Source organism: Muntiacus reevesi, chromosome 18, assembly GCF_963930625.1.
Source record: "Muntiacus reevesi chromosome 18, mMunRee1.1, whole genome shotgun sequence".
In the NCBI taxonomy this organism is placed as follows: Eukaryota; Metazoa; Chordata; class Mammalia; order Artiodactyla; family Cervidae; genus Muntiacus; species Muntiacus reevesi.
The window spans coordinates 49,332,763-49,356,003 of NC_089266.1; the positions used below are offsets into that span (position 1 = coordinate 49,332,763).

Consider the following 23,241-nt stretch of genomic DNA (forward strand, 5'->3'; position numbering starts at 1 on the left):
TATTGGGAAAAATTCCTTCCTTATAGGGTTTCATGTAGAAAGCAAGTTATAAAAGACTGATGATGCTGGGCATTTGTGTAGTGGAAGAAGATAAATTTTCTCAAAATCTTTCGTCAGCTTAATGTTCAGACATTAGGCTGACAAATATCACTTTGGGTGTCCTTTTTTACTGGCACTAATTGAGCGTCATAATCAAATGGGTGGTTTCTTGGCTATATCTATATTTATCTCTCCAGCACCTGATTAACAGCATATTTCCGGTGAGACAGTTTCTCGACTAAACTTTTTCCTTCTCACGGTGCTAAAACCTTTTTAAAATTTTTACTGTGGTATCAACAGCTCTGTTACAAACCCCATGGCTATTAATGATCCATAGTCTCAAGGGGCTGTCAGAGGTATTATATTTGATAGTGTTTATGAAGTGCTTAGGTCTTCAGCATAACAATAAATGTTATCATTATTATAAAAGAAATGTCACTGACGGAATGACACCAGGGAGATCTCCATCTGTTCCTTACGGGAAGTGTAAACAAGTGAGGAAGGAGTCAGGCGTGGTCCACCACCTAGGTCAAACAGACAAAATGACAGCCGCACCCCTCATTCAGATCACCACCCCGGCTCCCGGGAGCCCACCGGGGGAAAGCCAGCCTCAGCTCCCGGAAGGTAAACACATCGAAAAAGGCGGGGCAGAAGGCGGTTCGGAATGGCTGAGTGGCCAGCGAAAAGTCATTGGCAGCTGCCATGTCCACGTGCTTTGAGCTTCGAACCAGCTGTCGCGAGAATTCGATGTAAACACACCCGTCCTGGTGTCGAGTCTGACTGCTAGCCTGCGACGCCCGGCTGAGGGGCACAGGCTTCTGCGGCATGACGCTTTGTGACTGGGCCACTAAGGCGCTGGGCACAGAGGAAAACAGACGTGTTTGTAACTCCCCGCCACCTGCCTGCGTTCGCAACCGAACCTGACACCTCGGCTTCGCTCGAACTCGACATAGTGTTTTGTTTTCCCTCGAGCCCCAGCGGATTGGGTCAATTCAGGAGGCGGGCCCGCCTCTTTCCTACTTGCTGGTTGGCGAAGCTGACCCCTGAGGGCGGTGCCCGGCCGCGGCCGGTGTGCTCCTGGGATTGGCTGGAGAGGTAGTTCCGCTGAGGCGTGGTAGGAAGTGGTAACCGTCAATCACGAGGGGGAGACTCCAAACACTGAGCCTTGAGCTGGAGCGCAGCGTTTACCGGCGGGGCGGCCGGTGAGAGGGCTGGCGGTGCGGTGTGGCTCGGGGGAGGCTGGGCGAGGACCAGGGACGGGCAGCGTGAGGGCAGGGGGTTTGGCTGGCGGGGATCCGGCGAGGAGGGGCTGTGGAGGTCGGAGGGGGAGGGGAGGCAGGGCCAGGGGCCAGAGGGCGGCCGAGGGCAGTGGCGGCTCGGTGTTGGAGGTTAAGTGGGTAGCGCCTCGCTGATGTCTTTCAGGAGAGTGGGGCCTGAGGGGCTGGCGAGGGTCGTTCTCGGGAGACAGGGTCCTTAAGGACAGTTTCTTGGGAGGCTGTGTTTCGAGAAATAAAGGGTGGAATGGAAATGAGAGGGCTGAGAGGCTGGAGGTGAAGGTACCTTCTGAGGAAGGGGTCCCTGGGCTAGCTGGGGCGGAGGGTCTTTTGCTTGTAGCAGAGGGGAATCGCCTGTGGCGAGATTTCCATTAAGGTGATAGAATGCCCCTTGTTTAAAAGAGGTGGCTTTAGGGGCTTTCAAGATTAGCTCCAGGCTGTGTGCTGTCTCCTAAGATCTTTCACATTGCTGCCTCTTTTAACCTTAACCAAGTGTGTTCCCTGCTTTTAAAACCTCCCAAGTGATTCAGATGTTTTTTAGACATTCAAGAATCAGGATTCAGTGACGGGACTGGAAAGGATAAAGGGTTTCTAATGTCATATAAGTTTTTATTTACTTACTTAGACTCTGGTGATTAGGTTACAATAGAGGGGTTAACAGATATGATTTTGAAAGTCTTGTTAAATTGTGACCAAGCAGTCTCTTTTTAAGTACATAATTGACATAAAAGATTAGTTTCAGATGTATCCATGATTCGATATTTGTATATATTGTGAAATGATCACCACAGTAAAACTAGAAAACACCCATTAGGATACATATGTAGTCTTACTCATAGATTATCAAAGATCTTATTTGGAAGGTGTTACCTCACTGCTCCATTTGGTCTTAAAATACTGTACCTTGTATATTTTTTATTATCTCAACATTAGAGTTCAGTAAATTCTTTAATTTTGGCTCACAAAGGTAGCTCATTTGGTTTTATAAAGTGATCCTGTGCTAGACTTTCCATCCCTTCCTAGTTTATGTTAACAGGAGCTCAGCGGATCCTATAAGAGTCTTAACTAGTTTTGTGGTTCTGAGGCTTGGTCCAAATAAGAAGACCTCACAATAGTTTGAAAAGTGATTTTGTCTACTTCTTCGTATTCTGCCCTCTGCACTTTCAGGTGTAAGAGTAATTGCTGGGAAATTTTCCTATATTTTATGTATTTTTGACAATGGATCTCTAGCAAGCAACCATACTTCTTTCTTCCTATCCTGAGCAGTAATGATCCTTTTTTTCCCCTGTCTGTCTCTTCATTCTGGAAACAGGTTTTGTGAATGAAGCAATGGCTACGGACTCCCCCAGAAGACCCAGTCGTTGTACTGGTGGAGCTGTGGTTCGCCCTCAGGCTGTCACGTAAGCGAATTTCAGATGAATCTGATACGTGAAAGAAAGATTACTCAGAATAGTAACTAGCAATGGGGTTTCTTTCCTGAGCAGTGCTTACTTTTGAAAATCTGTTTAACTTGGCTTTACAGGATGACAGATATCATTGATTGCCAAAGCCAAATAAAAGCAATAATTGGAGGGTCAAGTTGATGTGTTTAGCACATTTATAGAGTACATGAAAAACACATGAGTACTGTTTTTTCAAACCTCAGTTTTAACAGTTAGTGGGTCATTATATCACCAGGGCTTCCCTGGTGGCTCAGAGGTTAAAGCGTCTGCCTACAATGCGGGAGACCTGGGTTCGATCCCTCGGTCGGGAAGATCCCCTGGAGAAGGAAATGGCAACCTACTCCAGTACTCTTGCCTGAAAAATCCCATGGACGGCAAAGCCTGATAGGCTACAGTCCATGGGGTTGCAAAGAGTTGGACAGGACTGAGCGACTTCACTTTCTTAAATCAGTTTAGTCGATCAGGACCATTTAAAAAATAGAATATAATAGAAAATGGAGGTTAGTATTGTGTTCTGACAAGCACATAGATATATTCATTCACATGTATGTGTATGTTTACTGTGTGTGTGTGGATGTGCTCAGTTGTGTCCAACTCTTTGTGACCCTGTGGACTGTAGCCCACCTGGCTCCTCTGTCCAAGGGATTTTCCTGGCAAGAATACTATATTGTGATGTAAAATATATCACTCCAGGTCTCAGTCAGAAGGTTTCCTAAAGTCAATGTCACAGAGAGTACATTTCTATATTTTAAGCATTTTTTGACAAAGCATGTCTGTACTTTCTAGAAGCTTATAATCTAATGTAGTTTAAGATGTGTATACTTGTAAGCACTATAATGAATAAAAAAGATGCCAGCAAAATAGCATGAGAATTTAGAGGGAATATTTTAGTGGAAGTATTTAGTTGGAGTACTTTAGATCTGAAAAGGTTTTGTTAAGAAGCTAAAATTTATAGCATACTTTAAAAGTAGAATATAATTTGGGCAGTTAGAATCAAGGGCACATTTTCAGCAAAGGGGATGGAGTGAGCAGATGTGGGAAAGGAAAGCTGTTTTCATAAATGAAACCTTAGGGAAGTTGACCTATTTAAAGGCGGTTGGGGTGGATAATCAAGACCCTTGAATAGCTGGCTAAGGAGATGAAATTTGTTTTCAGTCTTTCAGAAATGTTCATAAGGGAATTGTAGCATTTTGGATTATTTCCCTTGGACAGTTTAGCATGTTACATAAAGATTGCCTTCATAGATTAACAGAAATATATACATACTATGATAATTTACCATTAAACTTCCTTTCTTTTCCTCTTGTGTTTCCCAGGGGTGTATATTCCTTCACTGACTAAGGACCATGGCAATAGGTTAAGCATATTATTAGCTATGAGTTAGGTACTATTTCAGTCTTCGTTTTACAGGTGAGGAAACCAAAGCAGAGAGATACCAATGTTCCTTGATAACAGCCAAGAAAGGAAACCTGGATCAAACCCAGGCAGTTTGGTCCAGAGTCTGTGCGCTTTATGCACTGTTCTTGCTGTCTCACCATATGGTATTCCACATATATTGCTTTCGTTACGCAACATGTAATTTTAGTGTTTTTTGGAAGTTCTTTAATTTATTCAGTGTTCTTTTAACAAGTAATGCTTGAGCATCTACTCTGTGCCTAAATATTGACTTAAAGATTCTTGAGATAACAGGTAAATATGAGAGAGGGATTCCTTTCTGTAATAGAGTTTACATTCCAGTGGGGGACCCAGTCCATAAAGTAATTACAGGCTTCGATCAGTGCCCAGTGTTCTCTGATGGAAAGTGACATCAGAGGGTGTGATTTAAGGCTGTCAGGGAGGGCCTCTCTGAGGAGGTAACACTAAGGCTGGAGATCTGAAAGACATGGAAGAGTTTGAGAAGGAATCCATGGAGAACAAAAGCTGATGTAAAGGTCTTGATTCAAAGAAGAGCTTGGTGTGGTCTAGGAATTGAAGTTGCATGTGACTGAAACAGGCTAGGTAAGGAGACGGGGAGAAAAATGAGTTTGGAGAGGAAGGCCTGACCAGTGTTTATAGGTATCTAAGGCTTGTTACCTTTTTAAAAAAATAGGATTTAGGATAACTCACATTGTTCCCTTCAAATGTAATTTTTCACATTTCTCTAAAATGAAGTTGATTTGGTGTTTTGAATAATTTTTTTTTCACCATTTGCTGATACCCATATATTTCACATTTGAAATATCTTCAGGATCCTTAACATGGGCTTCCAGGTGTTGTAGTGATAAAGAATCTGCCTGCCAATAGAGACACGGGAGACGTGGGTTCAGTCCCCGGGTTGGGAAGATCCCCTAGAGGAGAAAATGGCAACCCACTAAAGTATTCTTGCCTGCAGAAATCCTACGAACAGAGGAGCCTGGTGGCTACAGTCCATGGGGTTGCAAAGAGTTGGACGTGACAGTGCACGCGCTCACACACATGCAGTGTCCTTAGTAGTTCTTCACTTTTATGCATTTTGATGTTTTCCCATGTCTTACCTATGTCAAGAATTCTGTGAGGATTTCTTAATAACTCCTAATGCCTGCACCTGCATCAGAACAGATTCATTTTGCTGTACACAGGTAAGGGATTAGGATTAGGTTCATAACCAATTTAAAGAGAACGTCATTGAATACTGAGTCATCATCAGTAGTTTTTCTTGCTCTAACCTAGGGCATTCTTCTGCTCTGACTTAGGAAGATCCTGTTTAGTCAAGTCTTCTGTCATCACTCCTTTGGTACAAGTTAAAAGTTGTATCTGTTGGGTTGGCCAAAAAGTTCATTTGGGTTTTTCTGTAGTATCTTATGGAAAAACCCAAATGAACTTTTTGGCCAATCCAGTATATCAAAATAAGAGACCATGTGGCCATAAAAAAGAATGAGATATTGCCATTTGCAGCAATATTGATGGACCTAAAGATTATCGTACTGAGTGAAGTAAGCCAGGCAAAGAAAGACAAATCTATGATAGCACTTATATGTGGAATCTAAAAACAAATACAGATGAACTTATTTATATTACAGAGATAGACTCACAAATAAAGAAAGCAAACTTATGGTTACCAAAGTGGAAAGAGAAGGGGAGGGATAAGCTAGGAGTATGGGATTAACAGATACAGACTAGTAGACATAAAGTAAACAATAAGGATTTAATATGTAGCCCAGGGAACTATCTACAATACCTTATAATAACCTATAATGGAAAAAAATTGGGAAAAAATAGAAAACTGAATCACCTTGCTCTGCACACCGGAAACTTACGCAATATTGTGATTCAACTGTGACGTGATGTGAAGTTAAAGTCACTCAGTCTTGTCCGACTCTTTGTGACCGCATGGACTATACAATGCATAGAATTCTCCAGGCCAGAATACTGGAGTGGTGGCCTTTCCCTTCTCCAGGAAATCTTCCCAACCAGGGGATCAAACCCAGGTCTCCCACATTGCAGGCAGATTCTTCACCAGCTGAGCCACCAGGGAAGCTACTTTTGTGACCCAGTGTTCTGGAATTCTCCAGGTCAGAAGACTGGAATGGGTAGTCTTTCCCTTCTCCAGGGTGTCTTCCCAACCCAGGAATGGAACTAGAGTCTGCTTCAGTTTAAAAAAATGGAGGGACTTCCCTGGTGATCCAGTGGTTAAGACTCTGCTTCAATTGCAGGGGGCACAGGCTTGATCTCTGATCAGGGAACTGAAATCCTGCATGCCATTTGGCACAGCCAAAAAAAAAAAAAAAGCATGACTTTTAAGAAGAGTTAATGTTTGAAATTTAAAGTTCATTTGCGTTTGAAAACATATTCAGAAAAATTAAGAAAGCAAGTTAGCAGAATTACCAGATGATGAAAGTTGCTTTTTTCTTTTTTAAGTATTATTAATAACTTTCTTAGGGCTTGTAGAAAGAGCTTTTCCTTGTTTCATATTTAGCTGTCATGTTAAATTTTCTCCATCTCACCCCTTTTTCAGGGAGCAGTCCTACATGGAAAGTGTCGTGACTTTTCTGCAAGATGTTGTGCCTCAGGTAAGTATCTCTGTGGTTTCAGAAATAGCATGTCTTACTCTTGGCCAGGGAAGTTCTGAAATATTCTGTTCCCTGAGTTTGACACCAGTATCATCAACTTAAGAAAGACTTTTGATGTTTTAGCATCACGAGCATTGGTAGTGTGGAACTGTTCCTGCTGTTACTATTAGATATGCCTTAGTTTTGTGCTGGTTTTGTCATAATTATGTTTCTTTAGGACTTGATTTCCTAAGGGGAATCAAGGTGAGGTACTAGTTGAGAGATGGGGCTTGGGACTGCCTATTTGGGTTCTGTTTCCAAAACCTTTCTCTTGTCTTAGTTAAATATTGGCTGTTGAAAGTGAAATAAGTAATATGTGCTTTGCATTTGGTTAACGAGATATTATATTAACCAAATACTGAGTGCAGAGCTGTATCACTTTCATATTGAACAGTAGTTTTATGCCAGTTAGAGCTTGTCTTGTTACTCTAGGGCTTCCCTGGTGGCTCAGATGGTAAAGAACCTGCCTGCAGTGGCGGGAGACCTGGGTTTGATCCTGGGTCAGGATACCCTAGAGAAGGGAATGGCTACCTACTCCAGTGTTCTTGCCTGCAGAATTCTGCGCACAGAGGAGGCTGGAGGGCTGCAGTCCATGGGGCTGCAAAGAGTTGGACACAACTGAGTGACCGACAGTTTGTTACTCTAAGCGAGTAAGCCCTTTACTGTTTGCTCTGTAACTGGGAGAATAAAGAATGAGAGCAACTCTCCTGGGATCATCTCTAGTGCACCGTCACCCAGACTTCAATTAACATAGGTAACACTTGGCACACTTGTTAAAAATAATAATTTACAGGCCCATCTCCCAGTGAGTTTGTCTCAGGGGAACTGAGACGGCCTCCAGTAACTTGTGTCTTTAGGAAGAATCTCAGGTGATTCTTGGGAAACAGTATCTTTGGGAAGTTGCTGGTTAGTGGACTTCCTAAAGGGAGAGGGTTCTGGTTTTCTCTGGTGCTGTCAGTGTTCCGATTGCCTTGATATCTGTAATTGCAGTGATGAAAAAGGGCATTCATAGATCCAGTGTCCCAGCTTTAGGAAAAGGTCCTGGAAAAGTCTAAAATCCAGATTTCAATTGTATTACACCAATTGTATTCTTCAAATAAGGGAAAATATTAAGGCATATTTGGTCTTCCTTTATTATATTCAGTCAACTTTGATGAAAATAGGTCATGACGGCAAGATCTCTGGGGCCTGTAAGGCAAAATAAATGCTTTCTTTTCTTGAGGAACTTGGTTAAGTCGGGAAGTCAATGGCTTGAAACAGTCAGAGGTAGTAGTAACATATCAGTAAGTTGCTGCACCTGGTAGTAACAGGCTGAATATTTAATTGCTCAGGGAATGCACAGCAAAGGAAGAGTGAAAGAATCAAGTTCCAAAGGACATTGGAAGTGGGGTTGGAAGTGGGGTCAGTTGAAATGAATGGAGATGTGATGGTGAAGGAAACTGTTCAGCTGGGTATGGTAGGCAGCAGAGTTGCTGTGGCTGTAGAGACTCTAAGCCCAGGCTTAGAGAGCAATCAGGGCCAAAATCCAGCTTGGTCTTCTGCAAACTTTACCTTTTTCTTAACCCCTGAGCCTTGATATGAGGCTAGTTCTAAGGAAGGAGCATTTGAACATCTTGATAATCTGCCTTCCTGTTAGAGTGCCCCTATATAAAATTTTTCAAAGGCACCTTTTGTGCTTGTGGAAATCCTGCGTAGCAAGCAGTTTTTTGTCAGCTGGAAGAGAGAGGCTGTGATCAGAGGCTTTGAGGGACTAGTTGGAGAGTTTTCTATAGAAATAAGAATACTGGATTGAGCAATAGATTGAAAATAGGGGGCTGCCAAAACTGATTGGGTTTTAGCCAAGAATGTTATGATGGTGCAAGGTGGAAGGTTAACTTAGTTTTTATGAGGATTATACGTCAGGAAGGGGGTAAGCTATACAGTTGACTGTGGAGATTGGGATCAGAGTTAGGTACCTGTGGAAGTAAAGATGTAGCTATGGATCTAAGAAACAGAATAGGCATTTAAGAAGTTTGCATTGTGTGAGTCATTATTCTAGTGACTATGGAAAGAAAGCAAAAATTCAGGCAGCAGACTTTACTCAACCAGGCGCCACCGATCGGGTGCTGTGTTAAGGGATGCTCAGTGCCTGTCCTAAAGGCTTCATAGTCTAGAGACTTCCCTGGTGGTCCAGTGGCTAAGACTCCGTGGTTCCAATGCAGGGGGCCTGGGTTCTATCCCTGGTCAGGGAACTAGATCCCACATGCTGCAACAGAGTTTATATTCTTCACCTAAAGATCCCATGTGCCTCAACTAAGACCTGGAGCAGCCAAAAAAAAAAAAAAAGCTTCTTGGTCTTGTGCAGTTGTCAGGTAGACCCTTTCTTTTAAGTGCCAGAGAAGTTTTGCAGCTCATATAGTCTTTGCTGCAACTGCTCACCACTGGATTTTACATAAAAGAAAGGGTATGGCTGTATTAAAATAAAGCTTGATTTCAAAAAACAAAAAACAAAAAAAAAATAAATAAATCTTGATTTATGAACACAGGTTGTTTAGTCACTAAGTCGTGTTCTACTCTTTGACACCTCATGGACTGTAGCCTACCAGGCTTCTCTGTGGGATTTTCCAGGCAAGAATACTGGAGTGGGGTGCGATTTCCTTCTCCAATGAACACAGGTGGTAGACAAGATTTGATGACCCATGGTCCCTTTTTTCCACATTTAATCCAGAATAGAATGGGAAAGACTAGAGATCTCTTTAAGAAAATTGGAATTACCAAGGTAATGTTTCATACAAAGATAGGCCCAGTAAAGGACGAAAATGGCAAGAACCTAACAGAAGAAGAAGATGTTAAGAAAAGGTGGCAAGAATACACAGAAAAACTGTACAAAAAAGCTCTTAATGACCAAGGTAACCGTGATGATGTGGGCACTCACCTAGAGCCAGACATCCTGGAGTGTGAAATCAAGTGGCCTTAGAAAGTCTTACTACAAACAAAGCTAGTGGAGGTGATGGAATTCTAGCTGAGCTATTTCAGATCTTAAAAGATGATGCTGTCAGTGATGCACTCATTATGCCAGCAAATTTGGAAAACTCAGCAGTGGTCATAGGACAGGAAAAGGTCAGTTTTCATTCCAGTCCCAAAGAAAAGCAATGCCAAATAAAGTTCAAGTTACCCCACAACTGCACTCATTTCACAGGCTAGCAAGGTAATGCTGAAAATGCTTCAAGTTAGGCTTCAATAGTACATGAGCGGAGAACTTCCAGATATACAAGCTGGATTTAGAAAAGGCAGAGGAACAAGAGATCAAATTGCCAACATCCGCAGGATCATAGAAAAAGAAATGGAATTCCAAAAAAAAAAAAAAAATCTACTTCTGCATCATTAACTTACCTGCCTCCTGAGAAACCTGTATGCAAGGACAAGAAGCAACAGTTAGAAGTGGACATGAAACAAAGGACTGGTTCCAGATTGGGAAAGGAGTACGTCAAGGCTGTGTATTGTCACCCTCCTTATTTAACTTATATGCAGAGTACATCGTGTGAAATGCTGGACTGGATGAATCACAAGGTGGAATTAAGATTGCTGGGAGAAATATCAACAAGCTCAGATATGCAGATGATACCACTTTAATGGCAGAAAATGAAGAGGGACTAAGGAGCCTCTTGATGAAGGTGAAAAAGGAGAGTGAAAAAGCTGGCTTAAAACTCAACATTCAAAAAACGAAGATCATGGCATCCAGTTCCATCACTTCATGGCAAATCAGTGGAGGATATGTGGACAAAGTGTCAGATTTCATTTTCTTGGGCTCCAAAATCACTGCAGACAGTGACTGCAGCCACAAAATTAAATAACTCTTACTCTTTGGAAGAATAGCTATGTCAAACCTATACAGTGTTTTAAACAGCCAGAGACATCACTTTGCTGACCATGGTCTGTCTAGTCAAAGCTGTGGTTTTTTCAGTAGTAATGTACAGATGTGAGAGTTTGACCGTAAAGAAGACTGAGCACCGAAGAATTGATGTATTTGATCTATGGTGCTAGAGAAGACTCTTGAGAGTCCCTTGGACAGCAAGGAGATCAAACCAGTTAATTTAAAGGAAATCAGTCCTAAATATTCATTGGAAGGACTGATGCTGAAGTTCCAGTACTTTGGCCACCTGATGCAAAGAGCTGACTCATTTGAAAAGACAGTGATGCTGGGAAAGATTGAAGGCAGGAGGAGAAGGGGACGACAGAGGATGAGATGGTTGGATGACATCACTGACTCAGTGGATGTGAGTTTGAGGAAACTCAGAGAGATAGTGATGGACAGAGAAGCCTACCTTGCCGGAGTTCATGGGGTCACAAAGAGTCAGACACAACTTAGGGACTGAACAACAACAACAAATCCACAATCTGCCATTTGACATTCAACCACTTGGAAAATGATACATCTTTGCTGAGATTATGTTCCAACTCCTGCTTTATCCTGGGAATCACTGAATTCATGGATCTTGAAAATTATTCTCTGGGTTTCCAAATATCCCTAAAAGGGAGAAAATGTGTTGTCAGACTTACATTAGCTTCTTCAGCTGTCACAAATAGTGTGAATTCCCACTGTGTTTAACAGATGTCATTGATGACTGGTAGAAGCCCTAAGCTGTGCCCTTTGATTTAATAATTGTACTTAGGAAAACTTATTTAAAAATTCTCAGAAAAAAAAGTTACAGCCCAGAACTTTTCAGTGAGAAATTTTGATGTTTTTCAGTGTGAAAAATTGTAGCCACAGGACTTTGCTGGTGGTCCAGTGGCTAAAACTCTGTGCTCCCAGTGTAGGGGCCCATGGGCCAGGGTTAGATCCCTGTTCAGGGGACCAGATCCCACATGCTGCAGCAAAGACCCAGGGCAGCCAAATCAATCAATCAATAAAATTATAGCCTGCCCAAATATCAGTAATAGTCAAGCAAATTATATGTGGTCTCTGTAGAATAATTTGCTATAATTTAAATAATACTTTTGACAAAGGGCATGCAATGGAAGTTATTTTCTCTGCAGTGAAAAAACAACACACCTACAGTGATTGTTCCTGTGTTTTTTTAAATTCAGTAATAACTCTGTGCTTATGACTGTGTATATGTTTTAGAAACCAGATAAGGAATAAAAGGAGAAATAACAAGTCCTGTATCAGTAATGGGATAAAAGCTTCAAGTCTAAATAAGAGAGCAGTGCTGTTGGATCTTGTTTGAAGGAGGGCTAAAAATCAGTGCTGGGGGAGAAATTATGTGGTAGTACACTGACCTGCAGTAAGATAGCAGATAAACCCGAATGGGGGCCCTCCCTGGCGGCATAGTGGATAGGAAGCTGCCTACCAATTCAGGGGACACCAGTTTGATCCCTGGTCTGGGAAGATCCCACATGCAGTGGAGCAAGTGAACCCGTTCAGAACTGCTGAAGCCTGCACTCTCTAGGGGCCTCCAGCTACAACTGATGAGCCCCTGGGCCGCAACTACTGAAGCCCGTGTGTTTAGAGCCTGTCCACCGCAGCAAGAGAAGTCACTGCAGCGAGAAGCCTGCATACTGCAACTAGAGAGTAGCTCCACTGTCCACAGCTAGAGGAAGCCTGTGTGCAGCAGCGAAGACCAGTACAGTCAAATAAATAAAGCAGTGTGTACATGTCAGAAAAAAGAAAAGGAAAACAAAACCTGAATCAGCACCCATGAGTCTGTGCTTCACTGACAATAAAATACTCAAACATGAATAAAGGATATCATTGAAAGCTGGGAGGCAAAATGACATGATGTCACATGCCTTCCAGATGCCAACCTGCAAGAAGGCACACAGGACGCTTCAGTCAACTTCATAGAATTTTCTCAAAAATGCTTAGTAAAGAGCAGTATGTCTACTGAGGAGAGATGAAAACTTGAAGACGTAGCAAAAGTATGCAAGCCTTGTGTCTCCCCGAAGGGGAAAGAGAAGTCTTAAGAATCCCAATCCACTGAAAAGCCTTTTTTAACCTTGTTTCATGCTGCATGTTGGCCAGAAGTCAAAGGAGAGCATCGTGCAGATGTTGCAGAGGAATTGGGAGAATGTTGATTAAGGAGGTGATAAGCTGCCTTAAGGGTTCCCTGGTGGGTCAGCAGTAAAGAATTCGCCTGCAGTGCAGGAGAGGTGGGTTCGATCCCTGGTTCCAGAAGATGCCCTGGAGGAGGAAATGGCAAGCCACTCCAGTATTCTTGCCTGGAGAATCCCATGGACAGAGGAGCCTGGTGGGCTACAGTTCATAGGGTTGCGACGAAACTGAAGTGACTTAGGGCACACACACACACACAAGCAGCCTTACGCTAAATGTAAGAAGATTTGGAAATGTGTTATCGCTTTACCAGGTTAATGGAGAGCCTGACATAGGGAAAAAGGGGTCGTCCTAGATGCAGTGTGGTATCCTAGGTTGAGTCCTGGAGCAGAGAGAGGACATTAGTGAAAAAACTGCTGAGATCCCAATAGCAACTGGGGCTTAATTAGTAGTAAAGCACCCGTGTTAGTCACTGGTTTTGACAGAGGTGCCATGGTAAGGTAAGGTTTGGTTAGATTAGATAGTTAATCATAGATGAAATTGGTTGACTGGTATATGAGAACTCTTGGTGCTATGTTTAATAATCTAAAGTTATTCCCAGGTGAGAACTTTATTTTTAATAAGGAAAGTTGTTTTTTTTTTCTTTTTTCTAAAGATTTTTTATTTTTGGCTGCACTGAGTCTTAGTTGCCCCTGCAGCATGTGAGATCTTAGTTCCCCAACCAGGGACTGAACCTGCCTCTCCTGCATTGAAGGTGGTTTCTCAACCACTGGACACCCAGGGAATTTCCAAGAAGAGTATTCAAGGATAAGAGAGCAAGACAGAGGAAGAAGAGGAAGATGAGGATGAGATGGTTGACGATAAAGTAGATGAATTAGTTGGTTCTAGTACAGGTTTTCCTTTTCTTCAAAGGAATTAATTGTACTATACACATCTCAGGTTTTTTTTTTAAACAAAGACAATTGAAATCACATGAATATATAAGATAACATTTTCTTTTTGTTTATTTTTTTACTAAACCTACTATTAAAATGATCCTGTCTTTTAGTAATATCTTTAGTGGCCAGTAACATTGTATAGTACAGAAAAAGGCTGTAAAATGACATGGAAATTTAAAGCAAGTCCTGTATAACACAGATTATATGTGGGATAGTAGTTTTTGTAAGCTTTCGATACAGTTTATATTAAATAACGTCTGTGAACTGAGTAGAACTTTATAACTGAACGTGTTGCAGCCTTCTGTTGACATCCTCAGTGCTTGCAAGTATATCCAACCTAGAAAATCTAGGTACTTTTAAATAGAAGCATTTGCTTTGTGGAGAGATGACTCCCTTTGAATACTGACGGGAGACTTCCCTGGCGGTCCGGTGGTTAGGACTTCACCTTCTGGTGCAGACGGTGCAGTTTCAGTCCCTGGTCAGGGAGCTGAGATCCCCCTTTCCTCACAACCAAAAACCAAAAGATGAAACAGAAACAATATTATAACAGATTCAATAAAAACTTTAAAAATTGTTCACTTTATAAAGAATGCTGGTGGATACTGTTGATACTCTCACAGTGCCTTCACAGTAGTTTATGCTTATCTTTGTGACCCTTGTGGGCTTGTAAGAAAGCTTATGGGTTGGGTCTAGAGGCCAGATAAGAGACTGAAAAAGTAGTATGTGTTTTCCATCCCCAACTCTGGCCAGCGCCCTCCACCTGGAACTGGTGGTTAGCAGAAAGTAATGACTTTGACAATTTTAGGGAGAGTATAATTTCCTGATCATAAACACTTGGAAACTAAATGGATATGTGTGGTAGTTTGGTTTATTTCTTCAGCTTTATTTGTTGACCGGTATAGGAGATTAGTTTTTTTAGTGTCTTTGAATTATAGTGACACTTTCAGTAGACTCTGATCATTGTATTTTAGGTTTCTGCAGTTCTTAGGCTATAAACCCTTTCCTGACCAAGATTATAGACTCCTGGATAGCTTTCTTTGAAAAAAAAAATATTACAAAATGTGCCAGTTCTTAAAGATGTAGAATTGGTGAGGTTGGAGGGGTTCAATTACTCTTTGTTTTGAATATCAGTAGTGTTCGTGCTATAAAACATTTTCATTCAAATGTTTCTGTTTACTATACAGGCTTACAGTGGAACACCTCTAACAGAAGAAAAGGAGAAAATAGTCTGGGTCAGATTTGAAAATGCAGATTTAAATGGTATGCTTTTAACTTTTGGGGGGCATCTGAATTAAATGTTTGAGGTTGACCTGATTCCAAAAAGAGAACCCTTGCCTTTTGTCAGGTTACTTTCTCTTAAAATGACTTTTTAAGTTTTCAAAAAACATTTATTTTTAATTTAAAAGTAATATTCAGCTATAGAAACTTGATTAGAATTAATATTGTATTGTAGAAGTCTTAGAGTCATTGTACATGCAGTACCTCGCCTTAAACTTTAAATCCAAGTAAGATAACAATTTCTTAGAAAAAAAGTTTTGTTAATTCAAGTTTGGTCAGTTGTATGGGGTTTATAACTGCACAATAATAATTAGTATTGAACTTTTTAGGCTTTCAAATATTTTTCTGGACTTCCCTGGTGGTCCAGGGGCTAAGACTCTGTTCCCAGTGCAGGGGGCCGGGATTCAATCCCTGGTTGGGGAACTAGATACCACATGCTGCAACTAAGAGTTCGAGTGTCATAGCTGAAGATCCTGCATGCTGCAAGCAAGGCTTGGTGGTGGTGGTAGTTTGCTTTAGTCGCTAAGTCATATTCGACTCTTTTGCGATCCCATGGATTGTAGCCTGCAAGGCTCCTCTGTCCATGGAATTCTCCAGGCAGGAATACTGGAATGGGTTGCCATTTCCTTCTCCAGGGGCTCTTTCCGACCCAGGAATCGAACCCAGGCTTCCTGTGTTGCAGGCAGATTCTTTACCGAATGAGCTATGAGGGAAGCCCAAGCTTGGTGTAAAATAAACGGGAAATTAGTTTTTTAAAATATTATATTCCTGAGCAGAATTTATGCCTGTCCAAGGCCTGTTTGTTCTGACACCTTCCTTCCATGTCATTGCTCCTTCCTGCTCCCTCTTGCAAAGGGCTGCATCTTGTCTGTTTTCTCCTGGCTGAGTTTGGGGGGCACTGGTAGGAGATGGAAAGGGAGGGTGGGAGAAAGGGAGAGTATTAGCCCCTCTCCCCCTGCTGGCCGCCGCATTTCCTCTGTGCTTTGCTCTTGCCCTGGGCAGCTCTGCTTACCTTTCTGCGGGGTGACCCCGGCACCCTGCTCTCCTCCCTGTTTTCCTAGCTTAGGGGTGGGTTTGGCTTCCTGCTGTTGCTAATTCAGTGTAACCAGTTGTCTGTATTAAGCTCCCAATTATGAATACCCTGAGTTGTTTTCATTTCCTAGTTGGACATTGATGGATACCTTACTCTTGAGTCTTTGTCTCCTGAGACGTTTGAGATTCCGCATTTTCCTTCAAAAGCTACTGTCTAGGATGCGGGAGGCTGTCACTTGCGCAAGTCAGTTTCTTTTGGATTTGATTCGCTGTCAGGTGGTTTGTTTAAATGGCAACTTGTTATGCCCTCTGTGGGGAATAACACATTCATTTGTATAGGTGATTATTTATGATATATAACCTTTTCCTACAGTATTTCTCTCTGAAAGCTTTTTATATTTAAAATTTCCTTTCTCTTCATGACTGTCAAATTTCCTTGTTACTAGTATATTCTTCTTCTTTTCTTTCTTCTTTTCCCTTCTTTATTAGGAACTACTTAGGTGTTTGTCGTCTTTTGTTTCCTGTCACCATTTCCTCATGAATTCAGACTCTTCTCTTCTGCAAGTGTATTTGCTTTGTGGATGTCAGAATGTATTAGAGGACTTTCTTGATTTAATAAGAAAGGAAATGTGGTCATGGTCTTGAAAATATTAGACAAGAGCAAAAATTATAAAACATATGTAGAATGTTTAAAATAATTGATTTTTAAAAGGTTTATGTCAGCAGTAAAATGACTTAAAAAAAAAATCACATAATTGGGACATTCCTGGCAGTCCAGTGGTTAGGGCTCTGCACTCTCACTGTCTGGGGCCCAGCTTCAATCCCAGGTCAGGGAAGTAAAATTTTACAAGCCTCATGACATGGTTAAAAAAAAAAAATTCACAAAATTAACTTCAAAAATGTCATCAAAATAATCTTTAGGAAAGTTTTTTTTTTTTTAACAGCAAATAAGAATTGCTGGGGTAATAATACTTTATAAAGCCTCTACATTATTGAAGTGCAATGCATTTGCATCTGGAAATGTAGATGGATATCACTTATTTAGGACTTTGTGTTCTGTTGAACTTAAAATGGTTGTCCTAAAGAGTATCTTGTATCTTAGTTGATTTATTAAACTTTTAAATTTATACATCTTCCATTTAAATACTTTAGCACGCTCCCATATACTTTGGCCTCTCCTTTCTATATCATATTGATAGTGTATGAAATTTTGTCCTGGATTTTTATAGATATTCTTTTTATCATCTCAGGCCCTAGGGGTGTCTGTGCATGTGCACACATGTATGTGTGTGTTTTAAAGCCATAGTAAAATTGCCAAGATATTTGATTCTCTTTAACTTCCTCAGTCTCTTACAGCATTTCTTGGATTTGTGTTCTTTCTTTAGGAATGTTTTATTTAGCTGTTTGTGTGGCAGACCTTCTGAGATATTTATAATTGAAAGAAAATTTGGCATGGGAAGGAAAAAGTGGGGCTCACCAGCTGCAAGTCCAGCATCTCTGAAGAAGGCCCGTGTGTGCGTGTGCTAAGTTGCTCCAGTTATATCTGCCTCTTTCAGACTATTTATTTGAACTGTAGCCCTCCAGGCCCCTCTGTCCTTGGGATTCTCCAGGCAAGAATACTGGAGTGGGTTGCCATGCCCTCTTCCAGGGGATCTTCCCGACCCACAATTTGAAGCCACGTCTCTTACATCTCTGGCATTAGGCAGGCAGGTTCTTTACCACTAGCTCTACCACTTTTCCATTGCATTAGAGATTCTTGATCAGCAACCTGTCATTCCCTGTTTTTATCTTCTGCAGCTGGAATGCAATTCCTTGATCATTGCCTTTTGTCTTTCATGACACCATAAGGGAGACAGTGGAGAGGCTGCTTCTGGCTGCAGCTGAAGTAACTCAGCAGCCTGTTTCTTTGTAGAGCAGTTGGGTACCCAGAGATTGTGTTAGGTATTTAGGCTTCTCTTTGCTAGACTTGGAGTTTTTTCTGGCAAAACAATTTAGAAGTCTTTTACCTGTCCGTAGATTTAAGTTATTTTATAATATTAGTGAAACTCTGTTAGCTGTTAATTTAAAACTTGCAGTCTTTGAATTGAACTGTGCTCTGGTGATTCCTTTCTGTTCATTCCAACAGGCCTGAGAACTCTGCTTTTCTTCATGAGATTACTAAGTGGTGCTGCTTGGCCCCTTTCTACAGGGTTGCAGCCCATTTGATTATGGGCTTATCAGAGCTGGGAGTGGAGTAGGCAACAACTATTAGGAGAGATACTTCTGAGGAATCTGGGTTATTGGGATTCTCCTTTCCTGGATCCTTTTAGGTATCTCCATTCCTAATCTGGCTTGGTGTCCAGTGGAAACTGTGACTGTTGGAGTTTAATAGAAAGGAGGGTTAAGGCCCTTTGTGTCATGGTTATCCTTTTGTTTCTGCTTTCAGGGAGCCTCGTTGATACCCAAGATTGTTTTTCTTGAGGCACTCACTGCACTGAAAAAGGTGTAAGAAGTAGCCAAAGCAGGTTAATATCCTGACATTTTCTGTCACATTCTCTAAAGGTCAGCATGTAGTTCGAGTCCCAAAACACATCAGGTTTAATCAGCTGTTTGCTCCAGGATAGGAACTGCCAACTTTCTAGCCTGTGCGGGGTAATTCTTACCATCCTGAGTTGGTCAGTTCTAATATCAAGGTTTAAGAATATACTTAGATATCAAGTTTTCTATTCAACAGGATTTTTTTTTTAGTTGCATGTGATCAGTTAAAGGAAAAAAAAGTTTTTAATTGTGGTAAAATGTGCTTAACATAAAATTTACTGTCTTAATCATTTTTGAGTGTACTGATCTATAGTTGTAAATACATTGACACTGTTACACAACCAACCTCCAGAGCTGTTTTTATCTTGTAAAACTGAAACTATACCCATTAAACAACTCTGCATTCTCTCCTTCTCACTAACTCCAGGCAACCACCATTCTACTTTGTCTCTGAGTCGGAGGTACTTAAGCCACTTCATAAGCGGCATCGTTCAGTGATATCATACATGTGTCTAAACTTCCTTTCTTTTAAAGTCTTGTTTTTTTTTATCATTTTATCTTTTCATAGGTGATCATTTGGGTTGCTTCCACCCTTTGGCTTTACAAAGAATGCTGCTTTTAATAATTATTTTTACAAATAACTTTTTGAGTCCCTGCTTTCAGTTCTTTTTGAGTAATACCCATAAGTGGAATTGTTGGCTCATAAGTTATTTTTAATTTTTTGAGAAACCACCGTGCTGTTTTCCATAGGGAATTCTTTTTAAACCTGATGGCTGGGAAGTATAGTGGTTCAATCCCTTGAGTCTTTCACTTCTCACTGCTCCTCTCTGACGCTTACTTCTCTTCTCCAACTTCTCTAACGAGGTTGGAGCAGTGATTGCTCAAAGCTCTCAGTTATGATCAAAGAGGAAAAAAGAGTCCATTGGGCAATCCAGCATGCTCAGTCTGGATTACCTTCCAGTTACTGGAATGATCACAGTGGCCGAGGATATGGCACTGGAATTGGCTCAGCAGTTGTGTGCCTATCCCTGTGCTAGATTCAGGGGGAGGACAAGATCAGTTATCAGAAAGGGAGGAGCTATAGAGTAGGAAGTGTGTGAGGCATGCAAAGACAGTAGAGGCTGTAAGCCTCTGTGGCTCTAGTGTGCCTGGGTCCCCATTTCAGCTGCCTCCTGGACATCTACACTTAGATGTCCCCAAATGCCTCAAACTCTTAATCATTTCCCATCTAACTATGACGCTTCAATATCTATACTTTAACCTTTCAAAAGTCACTAAAAGCAGAGAACTTTTTATACCTTGGAATCTTTGCACAGGGGATCTTCTGGCTAAAATTAACATTTCAGCCTTAATCCTCATTCAGCTGTTGTATGCACGGGTATGCTCTCAGTCACTCAATTGTGTCCAACTCTTTGTGACCCCATGGACTGTAGCCCGCCAGGCTTTTTTGTCCATGGGATTCTCCAGGCAAGAATATTGGAGTGGGGTGCCATTCCGTCTTCCAGGGGATCTTCCCAACCCAGTGATCGAATGCATACCACCTGCATCTCCTGCATTGGCAGGCAGAATTTTCAGCGTTGCGCCACCTGGGAAGCCCCTCATTCACCTATTAGCATCTACTAAAAGTGAATTTCCAGCTTTTAGACTAGATGTTGGTAGAATATTGCTGCTGTCAACATGCATGTGAAATACAGAAGCAGCTGGTTTGGGAGGAAAGGTTTTATTTCACTTTACATCTCGGTTTTTGAGGTGAGCAGAAAATCCAGTATCCCCCTCTCCCCCTCCCAAGTGCAAACATTTTTCGAAGGAGGGAGAGTGTACTGAGTGTGCTAATAGGTGAGGTTAACAAATAAGATAGAGTGTAAAAAAATTTTATTGAAATATAGTTGATTTACAGTGTTGTGTTAATTTCTTCTGTATAGCAAAGTGATTGTTATACATATCTATACATTCTTTTTCATTTTCTTTTCCATGATGGTTTTTCACAGAATATCGAATTTAATTCCCTGTGCTTTAAAGCAGGACCTTGTTGTTTATCCATCCTATACATAATAATTTTCATCTACTAATGCCAAACTCCCAATCCTTCTCTCCTCTATCTCTTTCCTCCTTGGCTGCCACAACTATGTTCTCACTGAAGCTAGACATGTTGTTGAAGGATGAGTGAATCAAAGGAGAATGTTGTAGTTATTTAAAATCACAGAGGAAATGCTACATGTCTCTATAGGAAAAACTGTAAAGTCCATATTTAGGGGAGAAAAAAGAAACCAATGAGAAAGGTAAAGAGCAGTTATAGAATAACCAGTGATGGTATGATAGAAGATATAAAGATAAAGTCAAAGAATAAGGATTATTTAAAGCTGTAACTGTTCTGAAGAATGACCTAAAATTTTTACAAAATTAAGAGCTTCACTCAAAAGTAATGCAGTCAGCTCTACCACCATCCAGAGAAAGAAAAATAGCTCAGGTGACTAAGCAGAACCTAAAGGAAGAGAAAGGAGATTTTTGTATAATGACCTCAGGGTTTTGCACCCTTCTAAAAGTGACAACCTGTGATCAAGATGGTAGCTGTGGTACAAAGATGCCTGAGTATCTAGTCCTGAGATTGCTCTTCAGCTTTGAGTAAATTATACAAACCTTGTTCTTTTTTGTGGGGGAGGAGGGCTTCCCTGATAGCTCAGTTGGTAAAGAATCTGCCTGCAACTCAGGAGGCCCTGGTTTGATTCCTGGGTCAGGAAGATCCACTGGAGAAGGGAAAGGCTAACCACTTAGTATTCTTGGGCTTCCCTGATGGCTCAGCTGGTAAAGAATCCGCCTGCAATGTGGGACACCTGGGTTTGATCCCTGGGTTGGGAAAATCCCCTGTTCTTTTTAAATTTTTTTCTTTCACTCCACACCACATGGCTTGTGGGATGTTAGTTCCCTGACCAGGCGTTGAATTTGGGCCCTCGGCAGTGAGAGCACAGAGTCCTAGCCACTGTACTAACCCGGGAATCCCCCTGACTTGCTCTTGTCACTGATAAAATGAATCTGCTCCTGCTCTACATATAAAACAAGATTTTTGTGCATCAGATTAGATAATGTGTATACAAAGCACATGGAATATTATAAAAGAACATTTAAATGTTAGATGTAAAGAGAATTGGGCTTCTCCCGTGGCTCAGTGGTAAAAAGTCCACCTTTATTGCAGGAGATGCAGGTTCAGTTCCTGGGTTGGGAAGATCCCCTGGGGAAGGAAATGATAGCCCACTCTAGTATTCTTGCCTAGGAAATCCCTTGGACAGAGGAGGCTGGGGGGCTACAGACCATGGGGTCACAAAGAGTCAGACATGACTAAGTGACTCCGATCCCATGGACTGCAGCACACCAGGCTTCCCTGTCCTTCACTCTCTCCTGGAGTTTGCTCAAACTCATGTCCATTGAGTTGGCGATGTCATCCAACCATCTCATCCTCTGTAACCCTCTTCTCCTCTTACCCTCAGTCTTTCCCAGCATCAGGGTCTTTTCCAGGGAGTTGGCTCTTCGCGTCAGATGGCCAGAGTATTGGAGCTTCAGCTTCAGCATCAGTCCTTCCAATGAATATTCAGGGTTGATTTCCTTTAGGATGGACTGGTTTGAGCTCCTTACAATAGTCCAGGAGACTCTCAGAAGTCTTCTCCAACACCACAGTTTGGTGCTCAGCCTTCTTTATGGTCCAACTCTCAGATCTGTACATGACTACTAAAAAAACCATAGCTTTGACTAGATAGACCTTTGTTGGCAAAGTAATTTCTCTGCTTTTTAATACACTAAGTTTGTCATAGCTTTCCTTCCAAGGAGCTAGCGTCTTTTAATTTCATGACTGCAGTCATGAAACCATTCACAGCGATTTTGAAGCCCAAGAAAATAATCTGTCACTGTTTCCATTGTTTCCCCATCTATTTGCTATGAAGTGATGGAACTGGATGCTATGATCATCTTTTGAATATTGAGTTTTAAAAAAGCCCACATTTTCACTCTACTCTTTTTTTATTTTTATTTTTTATTTTTCAGTGGGTTTTGTCATACATTGATATGAATCAGCCATAGAGTTACACGTATTCCCCATCCCGATCCCCCATCCCACCTCCGTCTCCACCCGTCACTCTACTCTTTCACGTTCTTCAAGAGGCTCTTTAGTTCCTCTTCGCTTTCTGCCATTAGGGTGGTGTCATCTGCATATCTGAGGTTACTGATATTTCTCCCGGCTATCTTGATTTCAGCTTGAGTTTCATCCAGCTCTGCATTTCCCATGATGTACTCTGCATATAAGTTAAATAGGCAGGGGGACAATATACAACCTTGTTGTACTCCTTTTCCAAGGTTGAACCAGTCCATTGTTCCATGTCCAGTCCTAACTGTTGCTTCTTGACCTGCATACAAGCTTCTCAGGAGGAAGGTAAGGTGTTCTGGTATTCCTGTCTCTTGAAGAATTTTCCACAGTTTGTTGTGACTCACACAGTAAGAGGCTTTAGTATAGTCAGTGAAGGAGAAGTACATGTTTTTCTGGAAATCTCATTTCTTTCTCTATGGTCCTGTGGGTGTTGACAATTTGATCTCTGGTTCCTCTGCCTTTTCTAAGTCCAGCTTGTACATCTGGAAGTT

The 23,241-nt window shown here is 41.5% G+C and overlaps 1 protein-coding gene across 6 annotated transcripts in view; it reads left to right on the forward strand.

Annotated features, from left to right (window-relative positions):
• The first annotated feature begins 1,151 nt into the window (after positions 1–1,151).
• BCAS3 (BCAS3 microtubule associated cell migration factor) overlaps positions 1,152–23,241 on the forward strand; it is a 576,922-nt gene continuing 554,832 nt past the window's right edge. For all 6 annotated transcript variants that reach the window (XM_065910780.1, XM_065910783.1, XM_065910782.1 and 3 more), the window contains exons 1-4: positions 1,152–1,241; positions 2,626–2,713; positions 6,729–6,783; positions 14,976–15,051. In XM_065910780.1, the coding sequence (XP_065766852.1) occupies positions 2,643–2,713; positions 6,729–6,783; positions 14,976–15,051 (202 nt within the window). In that variant the 5' untranslated portion in view covers positions 1,152–1,241; positions 2,626–2,642. The remainder of the gene's footprint in view (positions 1,242–2,625; positions 2,714–6,728; positions 6,784–14,975; positions 15,052–23,241) is intronic.